The sequence below is a fragment of the Cibotium barometz genome, chromosome 38, assembly GCF_041138505.1.
Source record: "Cibotium barometz isolate CiBa-2024 chromosome 38, ASM4113850v1, whole genome shotgun sequence".
In the NCBI taxonomy this organism is placed as follows: Eukaryota; Viridiplantae; Streptophyta; class Polypodiopsida; order Cyatheales; family Cibotiaceae; genus Cibotium; species Cibotium barometz.
Genome location: NC_141083.1, coordinates 22,060,600 through 22,088,530, shown reverse-complemented (window position 1 = coordinate 22,088,530; position 27,931 = coordinate 22,060,600). Strand labels below are relative to the sequence as shown.

The 27,931-nt window shown below is 44.3% G+C and overlaps 2 protein-coding genes across 4 annotated transcripts; one reads left to right on the top strand and one right to left on the bottom strand.

Annotated features, from left to right (window-relative positions):
• The first annotated feature begins 889 nt into the window (after positions 1–889).
• Positions 890–10,825, top strand: LOC147616483 (uncharacterized). 3 transcript variants are annotated; one of them, XM_086777551.1, is made up of 3 exons: positions 890–1,089; positions 9,080–9,181; positions 9,365–10,825. In XM_086777551.1, exon 3 carries the CDS (start codon positions 9,469–9,471, stop codon positions 10,372–10,374), a length of 906 nt encoding a protein of 301 aa, XP_086633677.1. In that variant the 5' UTR covers positions 890–1,089; positions 9,080–9,181; positions 9,365–9,468; the 3' UTR covers positions 10,375–10,825. The 3 variants fall into 3 exon arrangements, with proteins under 3 accessions (XP_086633677.1, XP_086633675.1, XP_086633676.1); XM_086777550.1 differs by lacking the exon at positions 890–1,089 and adding an exon at positions 8,574–8,978; XM_086777549.1 differs by lacking the exon at positions 9,080–9,181 and having other exon boundaries at positions 891–1,089.
• A 1,453-nt stretch (positions 10,826–12,278) lies between these two features.
• On the bottom strand, positions 12,279–26,982 carry LOC147616482 (uncharacterized). The gene is made up of 10 exons (XM_086777547.1): positions 26,788–26,982; positions 26,480–26,703; positions 25,381–25,456; positions 18,667–18,706; positions 16,976–17,034; positions 16,861–16,898; positions 16,674–16,737; positions 13,346–13,399; positions 12,826–12,924; positions 12,279–12,735 (listed from the first exon to the last, which is right to left on the bottom strand). Exons 1-10 carry the CDS (start codon positions 26,980–26,982, stop codon positions 12,685–12,687), a joined length of 900 nt encoding a protein of 299 aa, XP_086633673.1. The 3' UTR covers positions 12,279–12,684.
• Positions 26,983–27,931: the final 949 nt, after the last annotated feature.

Here is a 27,931-nt window from a genome sequence, read left to right as displayed (position 1 = left end):
TAGTAAGTGCCTTCTCACACTAAGAAAAGGAGTGTTCCACTTAGAAACACCCCCTAAAATTGCCCAAAGAGATTCAAAAAAGTTTGAATAGAGGACTCAGAGACAGCTCCTCCCATCACATTGTTCATAGAGCTAAAGAGCATCTAAACATTCTTGAAGCCACTCTTAATAAAAGGAGTCAAACAATGACTACTCCAAAGAAGAGTATGACATTGACCTAGACCTTTATAAGGAATTAAGCATGACTTAGGCCAAAAAAGCATCTAAACATTCTTGTTCATAGAGCCAAAGCATGTGGGATAATCCAATTTTGCCATATGGCTTCATGCTCACCTCCTCACTCCCTGCCTCTACATGTGCTCTATGGCACCACACTTCTCAACATCATAAGCATAATGATGGGATTAATTTCATTGATATGAGAGCCTCAATATATAGGCTTGAAGTACATTGCTTGTGACATAATCAATGATGTCATAACACCCCTAGATTCTCTCAATCAGCCCATGTGACCAAAGTCAACATTGTGGGCTGTATTTAATACTTGGCATTTTATTCTCCCAGTTGCATTTTGTGAGTAACTCCTAGGCTTTTACACTTGGACCTTTGCTGATGGCTTTTGCCCGATCAATCCCTAAGACTGTTGGACATATAAACCCATATGGATGGACACACACACACATGGCGGGACACGTAGAAACACGAGGTGGGAATGGACACGTAGAAACACGATGTGGGAATGCACACGCGAGACTCCAAAATACCCAAACACATTAGTGTGTGGAAGAGGCCCTTACAAGCGTTGGCTCTCTTTCAAGCAAGGTATATACGCATAGGTTAGGGCCGTGTGAAGGGGCAGATTGCTTTTGTTAGAGGACGGCCAAATATACATATGAGAGAGAAGACATGGGTAAGAGAAACTTGTGGGGGGAGAGAGAGAGAGAGAGAGGGGGGGGCGGGTGAGAAGAGCAGAGCAGACGAGAGGAGAGAGGAGGAGAGAGAGCGCTGCTTTGGTGGTGAAGAAATGCGAGCAAGCCAGTGATTTTTAAGCTCAGCAGGGATTCAGGTCGATGCGCGCTTCTTTTTCAGGTGCCCCTCTCTACCCCCCTCTCTCTCTCTCTCTCTCTCTCTCTCTCTCTCACCCTCCTTGCTGCCTCTCTCTTCTCTCTTATCCTCTCTTTCTTTCTCTCGCGCATCTCCCTCTCTCTAGCTCCCCTTTTTTCTCATTTCCCCCGATTTCTATGTAGATCTATGCCGCCATCATACCCCCTTAAACATTTCTGAGCTTAACCTGCGGTATCCCACCATTACCGTCGCCTCTTTGTTTTATTTTCTTATACCTTTCGTGCAACCCGCAGCGGACACTAACCCTACAAAGCAAGTATCGAGCTTGCCTCCTGCTAGGGATGTGAGAAAATCAGACCCAGTTGGTACAGATAGAGACTATCAATTTGTGAATCGTAGAGAGAGAAAAGGCAAGCTTAGCATCAGACAAGCTTAAGCGCCATGTCTGACCGCCTGGAGAAGCTACTGTTTAGACCTTAGATCCACTATTTAGTACATGATGTGAACCTAGATTAGGTTTTAATACCATGGCATGCCACCATCTGTTCAGGGTATTGATTCTGTTTTGTTTGGTTACAGAATTTCAGGTATGCTGCAAGGTGAATGCACTCTTTCTAAGTCACCTTGAAAGCTACCCATACTAGCATGACTGCCCAGTCATGTATGGGTGACACATATAGATGTGTCGCGGTAATTTGAGTGATTAAGCATGTTTGGATAACATACTGAGATGTGCCAAGATGCTACTTACAGTGTGTCAGAGGAAGAATTCTGCAGTGCACACTCGCCCAAGGCCGGGTGCTTCACTTGAAGAAATCAGCTCTGTTGGCCAACAAGCTAACGCCCAGCTCTCTGGCTCCACGTGAAGCAGCTCACGCCAAAGTGCAGTACCAAAACTTGGAACTTGCACCTTTACCTGCCCTCTCATGGACCTTGGGCACTGATAACGCATAAAATCATCAGAGGTTTGTGATTCTCGGTGCTAATATGTGTTGGGTCTGCCTAATGAGGAGGGAGTTGAGTCCCAGAAATCCAACCAGGGTACTCGTAGGCTGTTTGATCAGAAAAAAAATACCCCGACTTTCATATGTGCCAGTCAGTCAAGATCGTCCCACCCAACTGCTGTCCTTTCAAACTTGTTGACACCTGTTTGGGCTGGCTTGGTGGCCCATGTTGGTGCCCCACACGTCTGCAGCTACATCACAAACCCCCGCTAAAATCGCAGTTATTGAAAATCTGTTTTGTGTCCAAAACATTGTAATTTGTGAAGCACAAAGTTCCTGTCACTTCCTCACCCACAGTACTGGATGTAAGTGTGAAAACAGCATTGTGTCCAGCCCTAAAAAGGGAATTTTCTGGAGTTTTTTCTTTTTATTCGGTTTTTTTGTCTTTGCTGCTGGCCAACCAGCACCCCCACACAATTTGCCTCATCATTCACCATGTGTACCACTTCATTGCACATATCCGGTACCATCTGCTGCTGCTGCTGCTTCTACTTCTGCTGGGCTCTACAACACATTGCTTCATCATCATCACCTGACAGGACAGCACCTCAGCGTTTTATCATCTGGCCACATCTCGGGACAGCAGCCCACTCTCTGCTACAGGCCACACTGGTGGGACAGCAGCCCTCTCTGCCACATTCAGCTCAGCGTTTACATCAGGGCTTACATCAGTGTTCACATCAGCGTTTACAACAGCACATCATCAGCGTTTACAACAGCGTTTTACCACAGCTTATGGGACAGCAGCCCTCTTTGCTACAGTAGAGCATATCAATGTTTTTTCCTCAGCTCTCACCATTGGGACACAGCCCACTCTCTGCTACATCACACCATCAGGACAGCAGCCCACTCTATGCTTATCTTCACCATCGACACCCTTAGGGTACGCAGCACCCTGTCACCAAAGCTTGCACCACTTGGGACGACAGCCCTCTCTGCTCCTCACCACCCTTACGGTATGGAGCACCCTTGTCACCAAAGCCTGCATTCCTCATGTACGCAGCACCCTTGTCACCAGAGCCTGCATCCTTCAGGTCTTGCAGCACCCTTGTCATCAGAGCTTGCACCACTCGGGATGGCAGCCCTCTTTGCTCTTCATCTACCACCTGAGGTACTGCAACACCCTTGTCACCAGAGCCTGCATCACCTCATCTTTCACTGCCACTACCACCTCGGAGTGCCTCTGGAGTCTGCATCCACCGACGCGAGCCTTCGACATCGACCACCTCACAGAGTGCCTTTGCCTCACATCGACGTGAGGCTTCGTCATCGACCGTGCTTCAGCTCTGACATCATCTCTACTTCTACACTTTTCTTTCTACTCAGAGTCACCTCACATCAAAGGTCTCTTGTAAATATGTTCACTCACCGTTATATATAGACTCACTCACATATTTCATGCTGTGTTGTTTTGCTCTGATCTCTCATACATTTGGTCCTTTTGTCCTTTTGTCCTCACATGGTATCAGAGCTATCGTGAGCAAAGGGATTGAAGACCTCGAGAGCACACAGCATGGATCGTCTACCCGCACTCCTAGAGGACCAATTCTTCTCACTAGAAGTTGATTCGCCAAACTCTAATCTAGACCACATGAGAAAAGGAACTTCTTACTTAGTGGAGAGTCCCTATTCAAGATTTTACTTTGGGAGACGATCAACCCATCTACATCACCTCATCTTCACCACCTTTGCCATCACAATCCCTGAAACCGGCCTTCAGAAACTTGACAAGCGGTGAGCACACTTAATCACACTTAAAACTCTTTATGAATTGAAATAATAAACTTGGAAGAAGAAGAAAAAGAGGTGGAGCTAGAGTGCTCCTGCACATGTACAATTCCCGAGAAGAAATCTCCTTGCTCCACGTAGAGGAGATCTCCTTGAAGCTTTCACCCAATTTGTGTTCTTGGATACAAGAGCCTTGGCTCCCTTTTTATACAAGTTTGGGGGTGAAAAGCATAGCTTTTCCCCCCAAGAAAAAAAACTACTACAAGTGTTTCACTTATTATTATTTTTAATTTAAAAAATACTGGGCGTAGCATTTTTCGAAATCCACGCAACTTTTCTTTTTTCGCGTTTTTGGTTGCTCGGTGTTTCTCTTGCGCTTTTGCTGCCCGGCGCCTTTTCCTTGCGTTTTGGGGATTCGCGTGTGCGCCTGCCCATGTCAGTTGACTGCCGCCTCACGCGGGCCAGCTGCCATTGCCTGCGGTCCACCATGCTTGCATCAACCGCCTGTGCCACGTCAGTGCTTGCAGTCCAGCCACGTCAGCACCTACATCAGCCGCCGCCAGTGCCACGTGGCAACGCCACATCACCTGCTGCGTTGGCTGCTAACTGGCTACACTTGGCCACCTCTACACTGTGATCCGGCTGCCCCTTGCTGGACTGGCTGCAACCCCTTCTGCAGGGCTTCTACTGGGCTGCCCCCTTGGTGACCCCTATGTTGTCCCATAGGTTGTCTCGAGTTCCCAACAGAAGAAGGAGATCTCAGTTGTTGCACCTGCAACAAGGAAAGAGAAATACCCAAAAACATATACATGCACATGTACAATCATATGAGCATGCACACACATGTACACACACACCAAACATGTATCTGCATCCACACGTGTACAATCTTACACATGCGCATACATAATAAAACATGATCAGTGAATGTTAAACATGCTTAAACATAATCACAGTGCTTAAAGAGGTAAAATACTATGTCCTGTAACAATCGCCCTCTCTGACTTTATCAAATTTTGTTTCTAGAGGGGGATACGTTCCTTCTGCCAGTGTGTCAGTGTGGGACCCTAGCATCCATCATCTTCTCTCATGGTTCCCTCTTTGGCTTGAGAGGGGGTGTGTGAAAACAACATTGTATTCAGTCCTAAAAAAGGATTTTTTTGGACTTTATTCTTTTTATTTGGTTTTTTTTTGTCTTTCCTACTAGCCAACAGCGTTTAGGCTGGCCGACCAGCACTCCCACACAGTATATATAGGTTTGTCTCATCATTCACCAAGTGTACCACTTCATTGCACATATCCGGTACCATCTGCTTTTGCCGAGCTCTACACCACATTGTTTCATCATCATCACCTGACAGGACCACCTCAGCGTTTTATCATCTGGCCACATCTCAGGACAGCAGCCCACTCTTTGCTACAGGCTACACTGTGGGATATCAGCCCTCTTTACTACATTCAGCGCTTACATCAGCGTTTACATCAACATTCACATCAGCGCGTACATGAGCACATCATCAGTGTTTACATCAGCATATCATCAGAGTTTTACCACAGCTTATGGGACAGCAGCCCTCTTTGCTACATTAGAGCATATCAGTGTTTTTTCCTCAGCTCTCACCATCGGGACAGCAGCCCACTCTCTGCTACATCACACCATCAAGACAGCAGCCCACTCTCTGCTTATCTTCACCATCGACACCCTTCAGGTACATAGCACCCTTGTCACCAGAGCTTGCACCACTCGGGACGGCAGCCCTCTGTGCTCCTGACCACCCTCCAGGTATGCAGCACCCTTGTCACCAGAGCCTACACCCTCCAGGTATGCAACACCCTTGTCACCAGAGCCTGCACCCTTCAGGTACGCAGCACCCTTGTCATCAGAGCTTGCACCACTACACCACTCGGTACGGCAGCCCTCTTTGCTCTTCATCTACCACCTCGGGTACTGCAGCACCCTTGTCACTAGAGCCTGCATCACCTCGTCTTCCGTTGCCACTACCACCTTGGAGTGCCTTTGCATCCACTGACGCGAGCCTTCGACATCGACCACCTCACGGAGTGCCTTTGCCTCACATCGACGCGAGCCTTCTTCATCGTTCGTGCTTCAGCTCCAACATCATCTCTGCTTCTGCACTGGTCTTTCTACTTAGAGTCACCCCACATTAGAGGGCTCTTGTACATATGTTCACTCACCGTTATATATGACTCACTCACATATTTCATGCTGTGTTGTTTTGCTTTGATCTCTCGTACATCTGGTCCTTTCGTCCTTTTGCCCTCACAGTAAGTAGCAATGTGAGACTGAGACCGCTTTGCGTCCTATTTTGAGGCAAATATTCCATCCTTTCATTGTCAACAGAAGAACTGGCAAATGAATTACAGGACCAAACTTTTGAGCAAGCACCTCACCATAATTTTCTCTCCTAGTTGTTATTGATTGGCCTTCCTCTTTAGAATGAGAATGTAGGAATTGTTATATCCGGTAGTGATACCACCATTAAAGGAGGAGATATGGTCAAGTGCACTGGATCTATTGTGGATGTTCCTGTAGGAAAGGCCACGCCAGGTTATGTAGATGATGCGTTAGAAGTGGCTTTATAGAGAGAGATGCTTGCAGGACCTAAGTGTTAAGACACTAATGTGTCTTGTTCTCTCTCAAAGCGAATTCACGAGTGAAAACGCAAAGTGCGTTTTTTGTAGCTACGCGTTTTCGTAGCTTCTTCTAGAGAAAAGGGTAAGCGCTTTCAAAACTTATTTTGAACCTGGGCTTGAACTCTCATGTGGGCTTTCGCACCCACGTTGGCTCCCGCTCCCATGTGGGCTCTCATCCGTGTCTTCACCCCTAAACCAACACTTGCCACTTGTCAACACTTCGTGAAGAAACACTAACCCCTAATGAGTATCCTCCCATACAGGTTGACAGAGACCTTAATTATTCACTTAATTAACCACAATGCAAAGAATGAATAGATGGAAGATTGGTGCTCATGTATGCCCGGTATATCATTATGTATGTATGTGTGTGTGTGTGTGTGTACCCTAACCTCCAATTTGAACTCCATAAACTAGGTTGACCTTCAAAATATGTAATAGAAAATAGTTGCTTCTTTGCAACCCCATTTTCTAAGAGGCCTTCTCTAGAAGGTGTGAAGGGCTTTGATGCCCTCTGAAGGCTTCAAATTTCAGCATTGCTTCTCGGGCCCTTTTTGGTTTCTTTTAATTTATTTCCAAAAGGTATTTTCAAGTACAAAACTTTGCAGGTACTTGTGGACAAATTTCACCTAAGATACCTACTCGGATCATTGAGATAACCCAAAACACAATTTTCAAAGAGCTCGCCCTAACGAGGATCCTCTTGCCCAAGTGTAATAGGGGCGTGGTTCCCGGAGACCTTAATTATTCATTTATTTAACCACAATGCAAAGAATGAACAGATACAAGATTGGTGCCCATGTATGAATGCGGTGGATCTGTGCCCAACATATCATGCTAGGGGCTGAAGATGGGCCGCCTCCCCCTTTTTGGTGCCCATGTATGAATGCGGTGGATCCGTGCCCAACATATCATGCTAGGGGCTGAAGATGGGCCGCCTCCCCCTTTTTATTACTAAAAGGGATTTATTTTTTTCGAAAGCCCTCTTTTGAGGGAATGTAGCCGAGCTAGAAGCTACACCACTGACACGCACAACCCTATGGTGTCAAGGCTCAAACCCACAACCTCTTGTTTCGGGTGGGTCGTGATGAGCTGAGCTACTTGGGCAAGTGCCCACTGACACCAAAAGGGATTTTGAAGTACAAAGGTTTGTGGGTGACCAAGCTCCTCCAGGGCTGATCGCCAACAGATTTGAGGTGGGAACAGAGCCCTGAATAGCAGCAGAAGAACAATGGGCAGCAACAACTGGTTGTCCACCAGTAGATACATGTGCCAGGCTGCAGGTATAGTGTGCTGACAAACAGCAGGTGGTAGATATAGGGTGCATACCAACAGGCATGGGGCGCCACCAGCAAATACAGGGTGCCCGCAAGTAGACATAGGGTGCCACCAGCAAATACAGGGTGCCCACAAGTAGACATAGGGTGCCAGTAGCAAGCATGAAGCGGGTGCAACAGGTTTAGATCATCAGGTTGCATCGGAGTAGTACGGCACTGGTAGGTAACAGGCTGCTTAGTACAAAAATGGCATGTTCAACAGGTTTAGGGCGCTGCTTAGCATGGTATCAGGGTGTACAGCGGACACGGGCGTTGCTCTTTGACAGGCATCATGCCCCATTTCAGTATTTTGGCTGTAAAATACAGCACCTTATCCACGTCAAAAATCAGCCTTGAGCCGATCCATACAACTGCAGGTACAACTGATTGGGTGTAATCTGTACGGCAGGGAGTCAGCAGGCTACAGAGAGTGTTGAGAACAAAGTGTCACCAGCTGGACATGTGCCATGAGAAGGTTCCCTTGGACATGTTTATGAGGGGTTGCCCGAGAGCTGGACATAGAACCCCCTTAGAGGCATGCACCATGAGGAGATACCCGTGTGCATGTTTCACTTATATAGTGCCCACTGCTGCTATAAATAACTAAACTGTTATAAATAGCCAATACACATGGATTTATTAATAATAACCTTAGCCACTCGTATTAATTAGCCTACGCTCTCCTAATCCCAGGGCTCCCCTTGCCAAGTTAGGCCACTAATCCTGAGGATTAGCACTAGGCACATAACAAGATCACAATAGTATTGTGCAAATATAGGTTAACTGTATGATTACTTTACCATCCATGGCATCAGGGATGCCATACAAGGATCTCTTAACCAGCTTTGTCTACAAAACTCACACTTCAGTTTTTCGGCCCTTTTTGGAGGAATTGGCAAGCTCACCGCCTAGTTATGGCTGCACCTCAGAGTTTGAGACACTCAGCATAGCTCCTCACTCAAGCATGGGCATCCTATACAACCATACTCTCATAACTTGTAAGGCTCAAGTGAATCAATGGTTCAGTCAGAGTGCTTGCTCCATACAATACCTCCCAAGAAGATGGCTTCAGCCCGCCCCCTCCCCCAAGGAATAGGCATTGACAGATCTATGGATGAAGTGTTGTCTAGGGAGAAAGTGGCTTCAAAGTGCTGCCACCTAATTGTTTGGAAGGACTTGGATACGCAGCTCTCTTGTGAAACCTCTTTATGTGTGTTTCCTTGAGATCACTTTACACACATTTATCAACTAATAATTCTTAAGGCATGTTTAGTCCATAAGCATTAGTCTAATGTCATCATTAAATGCCAGTGTAGTTGTCTTTTGGGGAGAAATAGTGTGGCGCCCGGCAGGTTGCAGGATTGAGAGCTCTCATTTTTGTGGGTATCAAGGTACTTCTATGCATAGTAAATGGTAAGCCTGAGCTTCTCTTGTTTCCCAAGTGGGGAGGGTTGTGGTAGTTGTTTTAAAATGTTCAAGTTAGTTGCGCTGTGCCTGTGTTTGTTTCCTGCTTTTTGAGGAAAAACTTGTATATACAACTCCAGATGTTTTGATGGACCTGTACCTAAATTCAAGTTTGCGTGTTTACTTCTGAAGGACAAACTGCAGTTTATTTGGCCTCTTAATTGCGCACAAGTCTTGCTGTGTACAACTTTTCTGGAGGATAATTCTGTCTGAATATCATCATTTTCAAAGGCTAGATGGAAGACCCTGAAAGAATGGATCTGCGCCACTGGGCTAGTTTTGATCCAAATCATCTGAAAGGTATATTCAGGGACCATCCTGCCCTAAAATTGATGGATGTTCTTGCGGAAAGGGATGTTGCTATCGTCGAACGTGACACAGCCATGGCAGAAAAAAAGACTGCTTATGCGGAGCGTGATGCAGCTCTGTTGCAAAGAGATGTTGCATATGCAGACCGAAATTCTGCATGGATTGAGCGTGACACGGCAATAGCCGCCCTTACAATGATAAGAGCCAATAAGGACAATGCTGAAGCTGCTGCAAAGCTCATGCAAATGGTCAATGTTTCCGTGAACTGCTCATCTGTAGAGCCGATATTAGCTTTGCCAATCCCAGACTGTGAACTGGGATGCCTTACCGGAGCCAAAAAGCAGCAGGTTAAGAAAGCACATGAAAGTCCTAAACGGAAAGTGCCGGCGGGGGAAACCAGCCACCACAGCAAAGCATTCGAGTCCTCATCAAAGGAGGAGATGAAGCAGCAAATGCAGCTGGAGGCATCATTGAAAGTTGAAAAAAGCAAGCAAGATGATATCCCGACAGCCAGTTTTGCGGCTGTGGCTCCATATGATACATCATCTACGTCTATTCCGTACTGCTCTTGCACAGGAATCAATCAACAATGTTATAGGTGGGGGAGTGGGGGTTGGCAATCAGCTTGCTGTACCAATTTTCTTTCTGTGTATCCTCTCCCGATGAGTCAGACGAAATGCGGTGCTAGAGTAGCAGGCCGTAAAATGAGTGGCGGGGCATTCAAGAAGATCTTGGAAAGGCTAGCTGGAGATGGAGTAGATGTTACCATGCCTATCGACCTGAAGATTCACTGGGCAAAACATGGTACTAATAGATATGTCACCATAAAGTAATGTATTGATTTCTCTTGTTCATGTTAGAATAGGGAGTTGTCAAGTGAGCACTTGGATATTCATCTTCATAAAGCAATTTATTATGATTATAAGTTGTGAAAGAGATGGGCTGGGGAGGATTGCTCGACAAGCTTAGGAGCTGGATGCTATGCTACACACTTCATTTTGCTCTTGAAGCTGCACTAAATAGGGGCCATCTGAAGCCTTGTGTTCGTGAAACATCTTGCAGTCTGGTCCTGAAAGTGCAGACCTTGCAGAAAGTTCATTTTTTGAGGTCCTGAGCAATACAAAAGTTGAGCATCTGCACCCCTGTGCTATTGTTATAGCTAGCATTCTGTGAATCACTCGTCAGACAACAGCTTTTATTGACCTGCCCAACTAAAAATCTTAGGTCTTATCTGGCATTGTAGCCTTCATTACTCATCATCTGATGCTGTGGAAGTTAATGATTTCCATGTTTTCTTGAGAGGTTATTGTCTACATACACGTGAAAGTTGCATCTGAGGAGGTTTGAATGCAATGCTAAACTTCATAATTGAGTGGTTGAAATAATTAAACAAAGATTAAGATAATGAACACTAATGAAGGCTCAAAACCATGCAAATTTTGTTAGGTACATCACAATGGATCAAATTTTTCCCACAAATGACTGTCTTTCCATATCCCAAAGATCACTCCACATCTTCACAACCTTGAGGAAAATTTTGGCTACCTCATTGTGAATCTACACTTGACCTTGGTAGCTATTCTTTTTACTTCTTACATTTATCTCAACATATAATCCTTGACCTAAGACTCTTTCGGCCTTTACACAAATGTTTCTTTCTAAGATGCACTCTCTTCGTCATTCTACATTCATCACTTGTTTTACAGCACTCAAGTGATAAATCCCTATCATCGTACATGTGTTGGGCTTATGCTCTTAGTCATTTGCTAGAGGGGTCGTCCTTATTTTGCCTCAAACGAGGGTAAGAGTAGGATTATTAACAAAGGTAAGATAAGTGTCCTTTACACTTTGCAGCCAATTTTAGTAGTCACCTCGTGTTGGGTTTTTCGACTTGTTTTATACTCAGAGACTTTGACAGCTTGGTCAAGCAAATAGGTAGATTCTACCTTATGCATTTTAAGACGTAGGCAAAGAGACAAGGCACCACATAAACATCCAACACAAATTACTATTTTTTTAGCAGCTCCCAAGTGAGTATCCTCACCACCCCACACAACAAGACACCCGATCAAAACACCCGAGTTATCAAGGAAACCCATTGGCCTCTTGTACTTGCGGAGTCATGTAAGAACATGTGCATGCAAAGAAAAGTCTCTTTTGACAATCCCAATTCATAGGACTCATTAGAAAAAGAGTCATTAGAGTAAAATACTACTCCATTTTTTAGAAACACAAGTTTTAATCATTTACTTAATTTGAATATTTGCTATTGCATCTATTGAATTGCAAATAAAAAACCCTAGTCAAAAGAGAAAAAACTCCAAGAATATTCTCTAGCATTTGATGGATCAAACTCCCTCGTACCACCCATAATCAACTGAATGCATGCATTAGTGGATCACACCAATCTCAATGCATAAAATATCTTAGTTCTACTTGGTGGAAATATCAGCAAAGATGGAAGGTGGCACATCAGGCAACTATGACAAATAGGTCTCGTCAATCCTAATTCTCAATGACTTAGTGGATTCAAGAGCACTTTCATTTGAATGTGGACACATGCCACAAACATTTCAATTAGCAATCTCATGATTATAAACTCTTGTTTTGGAAGACCAAAGGCCTTAGAATTTGATACACTATCTCAAGGAACATTTGCCAACTCATGATAATTAATAAAATTTCACTAAGATTTTTTCTTTCCACTCAAAATATTTTGATATTTTTAAGTATTAGGTCTAACAAACCATATCTTCTTTATTACCAGAAATGATACTGTACATCACTGTTCAAGCTACAAGCGAGCAATGATAGGTGAAGTAGGCATGCAATGACTTGTAAGGTGAGGGGCCCATCTTGTGTGCCAAGGTTGAAGGCAGTTAAAAAACCAGTTCATGATGTGCCATATGAAGTTTTTACTGTATGTTGACACACTTGCCAAAATGCCAATCTCAATGTGAAACCTCATAGTTCTTTAAGGAGAAGGTATGCATGGCATCCTCCAAACACAATCAACAAATTTGAAATATTTGCTTGTCTGGAAGGGCCATTTGTGCCCTAGATAAGCTTTATACCACCCATTGATGGATGGGTTTGATTATACCCATATTCTAACCGAAACCGGACACCCAAAAACCTGATTGTCACTTGAACTCCAAGATGACTTTTTGTAGTGCAGGTTGATGTTGCCAAACCTGAACCATATTAGGCCATGTTATTTATGGTTTACTTACACGGCATAATCCCAGAGTTGACAGCCTTCCTCTAGCTTCAAAAAGACTCACCTTAACTCCCGCCATACACAGCAGCTTCCGTGATGCAATATATGAACAATCTGATGAAGAGCCCTTGCCAATGAAATAAACTACTTCAGCTACTCCAGCCTGCAAAAAGATCCATTCACAAGCACAAGAATTCTTGGCAAACAATAATCAAATCTATGCACGTTATGATTTGCTCTGCTTGTGTATAATCTGAATGTGGGAATCCAAATGTGGGATGAGCCATTTAATCTCCCAGTTTGATTTGATTGTACTCCCACGGCACAAAACTACTGACTTTTTCAATCAAAATCCTAAAGACAGCTATTACAACTATGTGAGACATACAAATGAATATACATACATACTTGCATAATTACTTACAAACATACATGCTTACATAAATACATGCATACTTGCTTCTTTCCTTACATATATTCTACATACATACATGCAAGCCTGTATTCTCTCTCACACACACATGCGTGCGCTATAACATGTAAATGAAATGGAACTCTGAAGTTGTTGAGAAACAGGCAGAAACCTGTATGATGACTTTGGCACATTCGTTGCAAGGAAACATTGTCACATACAAGCGCTGAGACAAGAAAAAGTCAGCCATAAGAAAAACTTTGCACAACTTGCAGCAGAAAGAGCACATCAAAGCAGAAAAGTTTCCTATTACAGAAAAACACAATCAATACAAAGAAGGATCTTTTACTGACCCCATGCAAGCACCAGTGGACTTAATGGTAAGAGGCAGGATATCAATTGTCAAGGCAAATGCTCGTCTTAGTACAACATTAGAAATTGAGGTGATGGACGTGTATTTCAAGGGAAGCATAGTCCTTTGAGTTTGTTGCCAAAGGTTACATAGTCCTTTGAGTTTGTTGCCAAAGGTTAAAAGACCTAAGGTTATTTGTTGATTGGTGAATGTAAAAGTGAATGAGAAAAAGGGAAAAAAGTGTAGATACTAGAGATTCTCGATGATTTAATGGATGATGTTAGATGACTGACAAATAAAAGGGTTTTATTTGTTTGGTACAAAGGGGGTAAGTACATTGTGTGGTGTAAAGGATTGCTTCCCCCACCTCTCTCTATCAAAGAGAGCCATTTGCATCTTTATAGATCAAGGATGATATCTAGTCCCATCAAACTTATCAGATTTGTCTAAATATGCACCCATATTGGAAGACATAAGTTCACAAGAAAAAAATGAGACACGATGGGGGAAGGTAATAGGAGAAGAGAGGAAACCTAATGGCAGGGATCCAGCTACAATGGCCAAATGGGTCACAATGGATACAAAGGTCTCATTTATCATCCATGGCTTAGCTGATAATCAGATACACCAAGTATCTAGTGCTAAGACCTGAAGGCAAGCATGGCTTCAGTTGAAATCCACCTTGGGCAGACAAATGCAGCTGCCAGGCTTTTTCTGAGAAAATAAGCTATACAGGATGGAGAAGGCAAATGACGGGAGTGTGGAAACACGCATCACTTACGTAAGTTGTCTAATCGACCAAATAAGTTGTGCAAGGGTAGGTATTGAAGAAGAAGAAGCTGTCTTTATCTTGTTAGCTTCTATGTCCCCTGCTTATGAACACTGTGTTAGTTTAATTGCTAATCAGCCAAACTTCAGTGGCGACATCTTTGATTCCAGAAGAAACTAGGTTGAAGGCTACAAAGGCTTCAACATCAGCATCTCCATTGCCTTAACAAGATGGGCAGGAACAAGCTTTGATAATGGAGAAGAAGAAGAAGAAGGTGCCTAAATATTGCTACTATTGCAAGAAAAAGGAGCATCTTATAAAGGACTGCTACAAGAGAAAGAAAGATGAAGAGACTAAGGACAAAGGCAAGAGCAAAGCAAAAGAGGATATCCAACAGGAGGCCAATCTCATAACTGACTATTGTTTCTAGTATTGAACCTTGGAGGTTCAACCTTGTAATAATCTGTGTGATTAGTAAGCCGGTGGGCATTTTTTACTTTTCACTGTGTGTGTCTTGATCAAGCATGCCCTGCGTGGTTAATTGCTTGATCAAGAGAGTTATAAGGATGATCAAGCATCCTTGGAGTGCGAGTCACTTATTTTCCTGGGTGTAGTCTTATTTTGCGGGGGGGGGGGGGAGGGTGGGGGGGGGGGGGGGGGGGGGGGGGGGCATCTTCTTTCTATTGTTGGGGAGCTCACATGTAGAGGTGTAGGTTCACTTATGGAAGACAAGTGTTGGGTGCCATCCTCAAGGGGTGAGATTATAATGGCCACTTCATCACTCATTTGTGGGTGTGAGAGATAGGAGTTCTTGTGTAGAAAATTGGTGATGACTAATATAAGCTTAGTGGATCCTTTGTAGACAATTTCTCTTGTCTCATGCTCAATAGACTCTAATCTTGCTTTCTGCTTAATGTGATGTGTTATGAGTCTATTATATGTATCCACATACATACATACAAACAATATATATATATATATATATATATATATATATATATATAAAGTCAATAAGAAGTCTAAGGGGATTCTATCCATGTGACTCGTCTTTAGCATTCGTAGACAGACAGCCAGCTGTGCTCACAGACAACACCAAAGTGAAACCAATTCAGCCATGCTAACCTAGTCCTCCTCTCCACAAGGCAGCTCAGCTCAATCTTCACCAAGATACTTTTAGCATCCAAGTGGCACCGGCACCAAGAATAGCCAACAGTTCTAGTATCTGGGTGGAGTATTTGCAGGCACTTCCAACCCAATCTGGCAGTGGTTGCTGTTGAGAAGCGCTAAGCACTCAAATCATTAGCAATATATTAAGTGCAGCTGGCAATGTATGTAGCAAGAGCACTTTCATGATGGCCTCATCATGTACGGTAGACATTGCTCCATTCTCCCAAAGGTCATGTCCCTAGCTCTGCAGAGCTTACCAGCTCAACATTGGACTCCAACAAACAAAAAGAATCTCTTTTTGATGTAGGGTTATGCTTTTGTGGTGTGAAAAAATCTTTAGATATAAATAAGCTCAAACACTAAGGGCTAGTGTAAAGAGACCCTAAAGAAAAGGTATGGTCTAATGATGACATTTTCATTATATAAATCCTCAAAAAAGTTGACCTCATTGATGCAGAGATCTATATTGACAAGTGCTCCCACAACAACAATATCATCATCATCATCATCAACATGGGTGTCATCAAAACAATCTACCTCAACCTTTGTTTCCACCAAAAAGCTTGTGATAATTTTCACTGTACTCATACCCACCATGAGCAAGTGAAAGGAAGAGCATGGCTCTGATCCTGTGTCCGTCTGTCCTACATGAATCCTACCTTGTGCGTAAGGATGTCTAATTGTCAGTGAAAGTGGCCAAGATCCAGGACCTCCACCATTAGGGCAGTATGTTTAAGCCACAAGTTTGGAAGATAGGCCCTAGTATGCATCAAATGTTACAAAATCCCATCATCAGGAGGAGTGTTAGAAATTGTGGTGATAGACGTGTATTTGAGGAAAAGCATAGTCCTTGAGTTTGTTGCATGTTCAAAGATCTAAAAGGTGTAGCGGGTGAGAAAAAAAGAAAAAGTGTAGACATTTCTCGATAATGTAAAGGACGATGCTAGATGAGTGATGTCATGAGCCATGTGGGCTGATTGAGATATTCTAGGAGAGAATCATGGAGACACTTGTGGATCTACATGCTTTGAAGCTATAAAAGCATGTATTCGGGGTCTCAATTAAAGAGTGATTTGATGAATAGATTGATTTGATGCCTTAAACCCTCTTCCTTATTCTTATACTAATTATTGTTTAGTTATTTTAATTATGGAGGTATTCATGTGCTTTGACCCACCATGATTTTGCACATACAGTGGCACAAATGTATACCTGACCACAAGCTGAGGCATGATTCTTGTTGAGAATGGCATTAACTTCTGCATGGCACACATATCTGCATGAAATTAAGCCAAGTAATAGTATAAGCATGACTGAAAAGCACCTAGTTCTACATGATTTTGAAAGTTCAAGCTAAATTCTGAGTCACAGGGACCACTCCCAGGTTCTATGCACTTACGGATATTTGGTTAGCAGTGGATCACAATCAACCGACATCTGAAAGAAAGCTCAGCATTAAGTAGAAGCATGGTAGCTGCTAGACTGTTCAAAACGTTTTAAAGTAATAGATATACCTTTGCCCATGGAAGTGCATCATCAGAACAGCCCCTAGGAAACCCATTATAACCAATCCCTGCATACATATATTTGAAAATCCAAAAACCCTTTGCCATCAGAAACATTTAAAAACAATTGAAAATGCCTTTTACTCTTGAAATACACCTTAGAAATTTCTCTGAGGAAAAACTAAGACCTGGTTTAACGTCCTCCAAGGTTAAGAGTGAATGGTCACTAAGAAAAAACAACTATACTGGCAACTCGATCTGAGATGAGATGAGCTAGGAATGGAGCAATGATCTGTGAAGACCTTTTCCAGAAAGCAAAAACCTGATGCAGTCTTGTCTGGAAAAAAGAAAGAAGAGGCAAGTGTGCCCCTATTTGGCTGACGGGCTCGTCCGCCAGCCCACCACGACCAGCCAAATAGCAATTTTCTTTTTTGTTTTACGATGCTCAAATGAGCTTCCACATTTGCCCCGCCCTGGGAGATGGGGCCAGATTGCCCTGCTGCATATACCCTTGCTGATCTGATTTTTTATGCTCCTTGACCTCCAAAAGTTCTGACCCCAGCACCCTCAAAGACCAAGTAAGGTTTTGCATTTCCCTTGCAGCATGTGTGCAGAAGCTGAATCAGATTAACGTTAAGCACATGAAGAGATTAATGCTAACCTACCTTGTAAGACATCATAGAGAACGAGAGAGAGAGAGGGGCCTAAACCACTATATGTTGCAATGAGTGGATATATACAATGATAAATGCAAATCTAAGATATAGATCTGAATCATGCATGCTATTATGCAAACCTAGCTACATGCATACCAAATCGTTGTATTGTTGTCCTCTAAAAAAACACTCAATAGAACTACCTTTCGATGCTCTGTCTGCTGCCAAGGGGTTTGGGCATTGCAAACTCTGGATCACGTCTACTCCTCCTCATCTCTGAATACCCGTAACCCACGAATGACCTTATTGACCTCCTTTATATAGGGATCTGAAGGCAAGTCATATTTAGGTAGACCATTCATTTTCAGGTCATAAAACATTATCAAAAATATAAGTTTCATATCCTGCCCAACTTGCATCCCAACCATTGGTCCATGTCTTGGGCACCTATTCGGCTGTCAAAACTGCCCAAATCTCAGACCATATTTTACACCTAACCTTGCCTAAGAGGCTGCTGAAAGTAAGATCTATGTCCATGTGCATCCATCATCCATCATCCATGTCTTGGGCACCTATTGGGTTGTCAAAACTGCCCAAATCGGACCATATTTAGCCCCTAATCTTGCCTAGAGGCCACTGCAAGTAAGATCCATTGTCCATGTGCATCCGGGTTAAGGCATGTACATGATATCCCTTCACAAGAGCGTGCCAATTGTAATCAAATCCCTATCTCACAACACTAGTGACATGTCCCTTCATCATTGGGACTCACAAAGTGGCCTGATGTCTCTCCTAAAGGCTAATACTAATCCAAGGATGCCACAGCAAACATGACACGTGCAAACAAGTGTAAGGGGAGTTGATGCATGTGCTAACTGATAAGGATAGATCGCATTCAAGCTTACTTCTATCCAATTACAAGCTCCAACAAACGGTGTGTTAATTTGAACCAATTCAAACTATGAACACGACACACGATGTGCTAAACAACCAAGAAAAAGTATCAGTCGGTCATTGCTTCTAGGTGGCATTTGCAGAACTCACCAAGGATAACCCTGTCTTGGCTTACCAAGCAAGCCCCAACCTACAAAAACAACCGCATATTTTCATTTGCTTTGTTAGACATAGCCAATATTAAGTACAATGATGCAAAATTAAAACGTCAATATATTTAAGTGCTAGTAAGTCCCGACTCTATGTGTGATTCAAAACCATATTTGCCTTTAAAATTTGAACATGATGATCGTGAATGCAAGTCAACAAGTCAAAACAGCTTGAAAACCCAAGATCTTGTAGGATCGAGTTTAGGTTAGTGCTCGGATCCAATGCCTTTGTAATCCCATAGCTAAAATATGAGATTCTATTTTTTTAAAGAAAAGCTTATTCTTCTCCTCTTCTTCTTCTTCCCCCACTTTCTTCTCCTCTCCATCTCAATTATCTTAAAAACCCATAATAAAGATGAAACAATGAAATAAGTGAAACATTTCTTGTGTCTACGTGTAATAGTCCCAGAGTTTCACTTCTTGGTCAATTTCACCTAATTTCACACCAAATTGTTGAAATCACAAGAATTCCACTCGCTCTCACTTTCCCCCAATGCATAAATCCCAATCTCATCCTTTCTACCTCAATGTTTGAAACACCATTTTACCCAAATTCAACTTCTTGGTTAATTTTATTAGATATCATCCCCTACTTGCTGGCTTCCTATTTGGTGTCCTATTTTAGCCTCTAGGGCTGACCGTGTTAGTCTGAGGGGCTCATCACCCCTCACATGTATTTTACCCATATTTATTCCCCATTCATGGTCCTGGGTATTTTTCCCAGTTGTGGAGATATTTATCACCAGTCCGCTACCTTCATGTAGAGGTATATATAGCCGGCATGCCTCCCTCATATTTCATTGCTTGCCTAGCTTGTCTAGCTACAGTCCCTCACTTACGAGGTTCTTGCCTCTTGCTCGGGACATGTATTCCTTTTGATGATGACATTGAGAGCAGGTTCTCACCTGTGTTTCCTCTCTCTCTCTCTCTCTCTCTCTCTCTCTCTCTCTCTCTCTCTCTCGTGTTTCCACTTTCCCTTCTTCCGTTGCACATTCTATCATGGTATCAAAGCGCCGGTGATTTTCAGCGTTGGATGCTCCCTCTTCTACCTCTTCATATCTGCGTTTTTCCGCCCATGGACAGATCTGTGTTTTTTCTCCAGTTGAAGCTTGCGTTTCAGATTTTCAAGGGCTGATTCATCACTACTTCAGTGGGCTGCAGTTTCTTCTCTTCAGGGCGTCAGTTTGCAGCCTGTAGGCAGGCTGACGGGTGTTTTTTTCTAGACAGCATACCTGCCCATCTTGGCGGCACCTTCCAGGGGTTCTCAGGCATTTTTTTTCAGGTCTGGACAGCAACATAGCTGTCCCAAACAGGCTGCGTTTTTGGCCTGTTTGGGCTTGCTTTCCCAGCCTTGATCTTGGAGCTCTCTGGGCTCCCTTTTGCCTGTCTTTCTAGTTATCTTGTGCCATCCCTCCCACCCCCTGATTGTTCTCTACAGTAGTTCTTGATCTGAGGCTTCAGCGTTTCCATATTCAGCCCCTTATACCTCTGTGTTTTCAGATTTGCAGCCAAGGTTGCTGCGTTTTTTTGAACCGATTTTGCTGGTAGCTCTACCTTCACTTGGGCTTCATCTGTTGGACCCGAAGGTACCTTCTCTTCGGCGTTTTTCCTCATAGGAGGTGTGGACACTGGTTGGCCTGAATTTTCAGGTTTGTGGCCCTTGTTTGGCTGTGTTTTCTTCACTAGTGGACACAGATCACTTGCATGGGGGGTTTCTTGATTGGATTGTGGCTTTGGAGGCAGTTTGGTACTTGAGGAGGATTCTGAATTTCAGATTTCAGTCAGCGTTTTGCTGATTTTGGAGCATCTCTACCTGTGTTTTGTTCCTGGCCTACACGGTTTCCCGGTTTCTTTATGTTCCTTGCCTTCTGTTGGCGGTGGAGTACTTCACTTGAGGATCAGTTTCAAGAGCTATGTTGTATCTGTGGAGACTTTCTTCTTTGACAGGAGTTTATAGTTATTTGGAGGAGAGCAGTGATCTTTTTAGAGATCCTGAGCAGAGTTTATTTTGTCCGAGCTTGTGTTCTTTGCAGTATTTGCAGAACAAGGAGGGTGTTTTGCCTTTTTGCGGTGTGATCCTTTCACATGGATCTTTTATCTGTTGCTGATTCTTGGGATCTGGTTCTACTTCTGGAACAGTCTTCTGCTATCTGTGAAGCTTTTGAGGACTTTGTTGCCACTGCAGTTTATATTCCTCCTTCCTTTCCTCATTGTGAGGAGTCTATCTCTTCATCTCTTTGTGATGCTTCTGAGGATGCCCCTCCCCCTGCCAGTTCTGCTGGCTTGTTTTGGAGGATGGTTTTTTGGACCCAGTGGGATGCTTTGGATCTATGGTTGCTAACCGTGCCTTGGGCACAGTGGTACTTCCAGAGTTTTTTTGGATTTGGATCAGAATCAGGTTGGACTTATATCAATCCGACGATTATTTTTTTTTCACAGGGGATGTGGAGTCCTTTCATCTTGCGATGCCCACCTCAGTGGCGTGTACTTATGTACAGCATTGGGCAACTCATGTTATGGAGTTTGAGGCATATGGATCCCATCTTTTCTACAGTCTTTCCATCTTGCGATGCCGACCTTTTCAAAGGATGCTTTTATACAGCATTTGGTTACTCTTGGTACAGAGTTGGAGCAGATCGACTCTTTCTTTTGAGGGTTCCAGTGAGGAGCAGTTTGCTTCTCCCAGGATTGATTATCTACAGGATCTGATCTTGGTTGGTTATGAGGTTTTTCATACCTTCTACAAGCTAGATACACGACATTCGACTTCGGGGAGTGTTCTTACACTTGGGTTTGGAACCATTATTTGGAGCAACACGTCGCAACCTACATGGTTGTTTTCTTCCAGAGGAGCGATGTACCTAGCAACTTGTTCTGGTGCTTTTGTAGCTGAGTTGCTGAGGAGATTGCTTGTGGAGCTTTCTTGGTACCTGTTTCTGCAATCTTTCATCTTTGATCGAGGACGGCGTCTCTGGCTTCTTGGAGTTTGCTCAACATCCGATGCTGAGGAGGTGTTAGATATCATCCCCTACTTGGCTTCCTATTTGGTGTCCTATTTTAGCCTCTAGGGGCTGAACATGTTAGTCTGAGGGGCTGGTCACCCCTCACATGTATTTTACCCATATTTATTCCCCATTTATGGTCCTGGGTATTTTTCCCGATCGTGGAGATATTTATCACTAGTCGGCTGCCTTCATGTAGAGGTATATATAGCCGGCATGTCTCCCTCATATTTCATTGCTTGCCTAGCTTGTCTAGCTGCAATCCCTCACTTACGAGGTTCTCCCCTCTTGCTCGGGACATGTATTCCTTTTGATGATGATATTGAGAGCAGGTTCTCACCTGTGTTTCCTCTCCATCTTTCTCTCTCACTCTCTCTCCTGTGTTTCCACTTTCCCTTCTTCCACTACACATTCTATCAAATTTCACCTAATTTCACACCCAATTGTTGAAATTTCCGAGGTTGAGACAAAGGAGCATTAACACAAGGTAAGATTGCACATCTGAGCAACTGGAGCTCCCCCCGTTTGCACGCCTGACCTTGCCATCGCCAACTTAGCTGCCCTCCACCTTCCCTCTCTACCTCGCGCTGCCGCCTTTGCCATCCCCTGTTCCTTTCGCCATCACCCCCTTCCACCTAGTGTCGCCCCTTGTTCCTCTTGCCATTGAAATTGCCTCTTGCCCTGCTCCCCTTTTGTCTAGTGCCGCCCCATGTTCCCACCTTCTCTTCTCCTGCCGAATGAGCCCCTGCCTCATCGCTTGTGTCCTATGCCTTAGTGCAGCCTGCCCAACCTCGTACCCGCTTCCCCTGTCCAGTTTAGCCCTGCCCTGTCTCCTGTTCTAGCCCCCTTTCCACTAGCCCCTTCCTCCTCGCTTTCCCCTTCTTTCCCACCCCCCCCACCCGGGCGCCTCCCCCTGCTGGTTGCCTTAGCCCTTCCCTGAGGTGTTTTTGCTTTCGAATGTTCTTTCTTTTCGGTGAGTGTCAGCAACTTCTAGTCTTCAAACCTCTAGGAGGACTCCATGGTAGTTGCTCTGTCATCCCCAACCGAGGCCACCATCCCTTGCCTTTCTTTTTCAAAAGAAGACCTCTAGCTCCTCACCTCGCAAGCTTCCACCTTGGTCTGCAAGATTGTGGGTAGCCACCCGGCACGTTGACAGCTCATGAACCTTTTGCAAGCAAACCTTATCGACGAGCTTGGGCTGATATTCATCCTTTGGGACGTGGGTACTACCAAGTTGAATTTGATTCGCCTGCAACATCGAGCAGAGTCATGTAGCTAAGCCCCATCGCTGGCCCTTCTTTGTGAGGTGGCAGCATGGCTTCGACCCAACACCAGGACCACGCCTCAGAGTATCTCCATGCAAGAGAGTGGCACGCCACTAGCCTAAGGCGGAACCACCATCGGCGGACTTCCAAAACAGACGTTGCCAAGCGCACCAGTCTGACAGGCCACAGGAGGATACTGTTTTGTCAGAGAACTCTTACGAGCATTATCTCAGTAGCCCCCCGACGGTGATGCGCCTCCACCCCACCCCCAATTACCCTCAAGGAACCTGTCGGCTGGCCCTCCCTTTCTGGAGACCGTTGCCTCGTCACGATCCTGCTCAAGGCATCCACGAGGCCCTCTGGCCCTTCAAAGCCTTTGGCGGGCCCGACCTCACAACCCTTGCCCCTCCCTCCCTCACAAGAGAATCTTTCTCCTCCAACCTCCCTCCTCAACCCTCGTCCTCCCCCCCATCATCCCCCCCCCCCCCCCCCGCCCGCAGCTCCCTCCACCCCGACTTCATCGGAACCACCCCACCCCCCCCTTCTTCCGCCTCACCGGAACCCTCTCACCACCAACCGACTGCACTTGACCCGAAGAGAAGGCAACAAGCTAGTTTAGTTCGTCCCTTGATCCACCATTTCACAGAGCCAGTAGCAATGACCATCGTTGCCTCAACAGAAGAGTTGATTATGGCTATGAGGGGACAGGACCCTTGGCATCTATCGAAGTTTGGATGCAGCCCCAAGAGTCTGTGTTTCTCAAGATCCAACAAGAGGAGTACAAGCCCTAGCCTGTCCAAATTAGAACGGTTTTATGTAGATGAGCTAGTCGATTTGATAAAAACGTACGAATATATGAAACGCGCTTCATGTGTTTGTACGTTTACGAAACGTTACGTACGTTTCAAATCGTATGAAATGTGTTTCATAACTACTATGCACGCAGAGTAATATACCATTGCCCATGCCTCAAATTGACCCAAAACCGCTTGTGCACATCATTGGTACACCCGCAAAGAAAACTCCATTGTAGTGTTTCCATTGCCAAGGACCCCATCGAGTGGCTAAGAATCCTACAAAGAACACTCTGATGCCTCAAAGAACGTACCATTGACATCGCCGTATCATGGTTGTGGAGTAGATCATTTCTACATAGATTGCCCCTTCGCAAGCAACTATCAACTCCACAATCGAAGGCTTACCCACGACAAACTTGAATGTGTTAAGAGCGTTCACAACGTGACAAGATAACCACTATTCCTTTGAACATTCTAGTGGCAAAAAAAAACAACACTAAAAACACGTTGGAAAAGGTGACAACAAAGTTACCATATAGAATGGCTCTGAACAAAGCCAAGACCCATCATCCTCTTTTGAGAGTGACGCTAGTGAAGAGTCACTACTTAAGCGAGCGGTTGAAGAGGAAAAAGCTCCTATTGATCTAGATCATTTACCTAAACGCTTGGCAGAGTATGCAAAGCCCATTGAGAAGAGGAACAAGCTTGAGAAAGCCTACATTAAACCCAAAGAGCATCACACAAGATTGGTGAGGATTCCACTGGAACTAAAGCGTGAACTTGAACGAGAGGAGTATCGGCCAAGAATTGTGAGAACCCTACCTCCTCTTTTAGATTATTATGAGGCGGCAACAGGCCACCTATCCATTGGTGGAAGAGAATGGATCCAAGACCTTGCCTATGAAACCCACCAAGCAACTTCCATAATTGCTTGAGGCTATTCACGAGGACTCTGACAGAGAATCTGATACGAACTCTGAAGATGAATCCAATCGGGATTCAATAGGTGCATGCACAAAGTATGAAAAAGTGTTCCATGAAAGCATATAAGATGAGATTGAGATTCCTTACACCATAGCTGGCCCAAGTCATGCACCTAGCAAAGGGGAAAACAAATGAAGGGACATTGGTGATCTCTCGTTTCCTGTGCTCTGAAATCAAAATTCCCATTGACACGTTGCTACGTGCAAGTCCAAGCCTATGGAGGATCTATATGACTGGATGGATGGCAAAGGTGGAAGAGACACAAGAACTCCTGCCAGATCACAAAGAGACCCATAGTGCCGCATCAAGCACTAAGAAAACTGAGGTGTGCAAAATACCAGTTAATAAACTTGGGCACTATTTTGAAAGTGATGCCACAAATGCTAGATTGTCATTGTTTGCACTCCTTGCATAGGTAACATTCATGGAAAGATTTATTTCTTCCCCTCCCATATATACATACATGTAAGTGTAAATTGAGCCCTACCAGCTGCCTATATGATGAAGTTTCAAAAAACAACCTTACAATGTTTAAAGTAAAATATGCATAAAAGGGTGAAAAAACTAACTTTATAGACACCAGCTCAACAAATACACCACACCACACCTGACGATTAGGATCTTTGGACCGGTGTGCAGAGAGAAAAGCTATTGCCATGAAATAATCATCCCAAGACAAATACCTGCGGCAATTCACACCAAGATAAAAAATGATAATATGCAGCATATGGCACTGAGAATAGTTGGGCTGTAAAGCAGAAAATCAAAGTTGAGATCTGTTTTAGAACTTACTCTTAAACCTTTTTGGAGGATGAAAGCATTCTTAAGAGGTTTTGCTTGAGAGCCAGCAAGCTTTTAGCCAAGTTGTAACACCCTTACCTGCCAATTGGCAGGTACAAGGCTCGAACCCCGGCACCTTGATAAACTAATTAATCCCCTAAAAAAAAGAGGCCTTGTTTGGCAGGCCCTTGCCCAAGGGCATCAATTCGAACCCCAACACCTAAATATATTATATACAGCTCGCCGAAAAAAAGGGGCCTTGCTTAAGAGCTTTGTTTCTAGGAGAATGTATCACAACTTTCGGTAGAGTATGCTATGGTAGACCTTTCCTTGAGTCATGCCGTGTCATGAGTAGAGTGCCAAAATCTTACAATAGCGTGACTACTTTCCATGTCTTCAAAACAATGAATACACCTGTGCTTAGAATGAGCTGGCCAGTCACACAAATGCTCCTCAGTCCTAGTTGTCCTAGTTTAAGGCAAGCAAATCACCCATTCAAGGTGAGAAAAAACCCCTCCCATCTATGAGTCCACCTTGACAAAGCATGAGATCCTGACGAGGTAACACTTCACAGCAGGTAAAATCAGCCCCTCTCGATGGAACACGCGTGACTCATGTCCTCTACACATCAGCCTCTTAGGGGCTTACATGGTCCACCAATATAAGGGGAGATCTCAACCACCTGTCCTTCATAGGCGCATACATAAAGATATGAGCCCACCTTGTCAGAGAGTGCAGAGGTCAACCCATCCATTGACTAGGCATGCGTCCATCTAGCCCATTAAAATGCATGGTATCTCCCATACCAAGAGGCAAGGACGTATATAATGAGCTTTGGTGTTCCTATATTCTCGCCTGACGAGATGATATGGACATGACAGTGTCCAGTGAAATTTACTGGTGAAAAAACACAAAGTGATACTTACCCTTGGCGTTTGGAGGGATCAAATGGGTCTGGTTTAAGGCTGCCGTTTGATGAAGTGATATCCTGAGAGAGGCCATTGGAAACCAATGCATGGGCATGCACCTCGCTGCCCCGGCCGCCTGAGCCATGCTCTTCAGTCTTAATTCTGCCATCCAAGCAATGGTGTGCTACATCCAATTTCCCTTGACAGGAGGTGGAGGCGCTCCTTGTGCAGCCAAAGGCATGCTGGAAGACAAGGATGCGAAGAACAATTCAATTTTGTTTACAATGGTGACCATGGAAAAGGAGAGGGCATGGACGAAACCTGACCTTGAGGGTGGAGAGGGACCGAAAGGCCTTTAAGGACGCGAAGAGGGTCGGGTAAGTAGAGGAGACGATGCTGCCCAGAGCCAGGCCGAGAGCTGCAAAGACCAAGGAGAGCATCCAATCCTTTGCTTCAGCTGGCATTGTTGCTGCATTTGGCGCCAAAACTCCCTCACGGAGGCTCACATGAGGGCATGGCATTTTTTAAAGCCTCAAGTGCATCAATTAAACAATGCTAAAAATGGGGTGACTTATTAGAAACTAGAGATGTAGATCTTGCCTTCTCTCTCTACACGTAGATGGAGTCTTTCTCTCTCTCGACATGAGCGATCTTCCTTCTCTCTCCAGACCTGAGCGATCTTCCTTCTCTCTCTAGATATGAGGCGTGAGGCATAAGGCATGAATCATGAGGTGTGAAGCGATCCACGCAAGTGATCCAACTTCTTTAATCGACTATCTAGCTTCTAAGATCGTGGTCTACTAACTCCATCAATTCCACGTTTGAATTGTTGATTCGCCTTTCAAATCGTGGTGATACAACTCCTAGATTATTCAACTTCTTAGATCCTTGATCTTGAATTGTTGATTCGCCTTTCAAATCGTGGTGATACGACTCCTAGATTATTCAACTTCTTAGATCCTTGATCTTGAATCGTGGCAATCTGACTTCTGGATGATCCCACTTTCCAGACGATTCAACCTCTTGGATCATGGTGATCCGACTCCTGGATGATTACACTTTCCGGACGATTCAACCTCTTGGATCATCAATCTTGGATCATGGCGATCTGACTACAGACAATGGCACTTCTTCAATCATCGCCTTCGAGCTGTCAATTCATCTTTACAAATCACCAGACTCCTCAAATTGCCGCGATCTGACATTTAGATCACTAATCGGGTGATCAAACTTTTGAGATCGCCAATTAAACTCAAGTGCTTTTTTTTTATTTTTAAGTTTTTAATGTTTTGAGTTTTTTTATCATGCTTGGTGAAGGTAGTGACTATACAATTACATGGCAGGGTTACGTTACTTATATATATATGTGAGTAAGGATTCGACGATCTAGGGCGGAGAGTCACTTGCCCATCCACATGGACAAAAGCTTGGATGCACGGATTGGCTGGTGCGCTTGTCTAAACTTTGTCC

Excerpts from the sequence above, each read along its gene's own strand:
- LOC147616482 (XM_086777547.1), bottom strand. The coding sequence starts at position 26,982 with ATGCCATGCCCTCATGTGAGCCTCCGTGAGGGAGTTTTGGCGCCAAAT. Across the intron at positions 26,704-26,787 it reads GGTCCCTCTCCACCCTCAAG|CATGCCTTTGGCTGCACAAG; the intron begins GTCAGGTTTCGT and ends CTTGTCTTCCAG. Across the intron at positions 16,738-16,860 it reads CCACTGCTAACCAAATATCC|ATATGTGTGCCATGCAGAAG; the intron begins GTAAGTGCATAG and ends AATTTCATGCAG.
- LOC147616483 (XM_086777551.1), top strand. The coding sequence starts at position 9,469 with ATGGAAGACCCTGAAAGAATGGATCTGCGCCACTGGGCTAGTTTTGAT.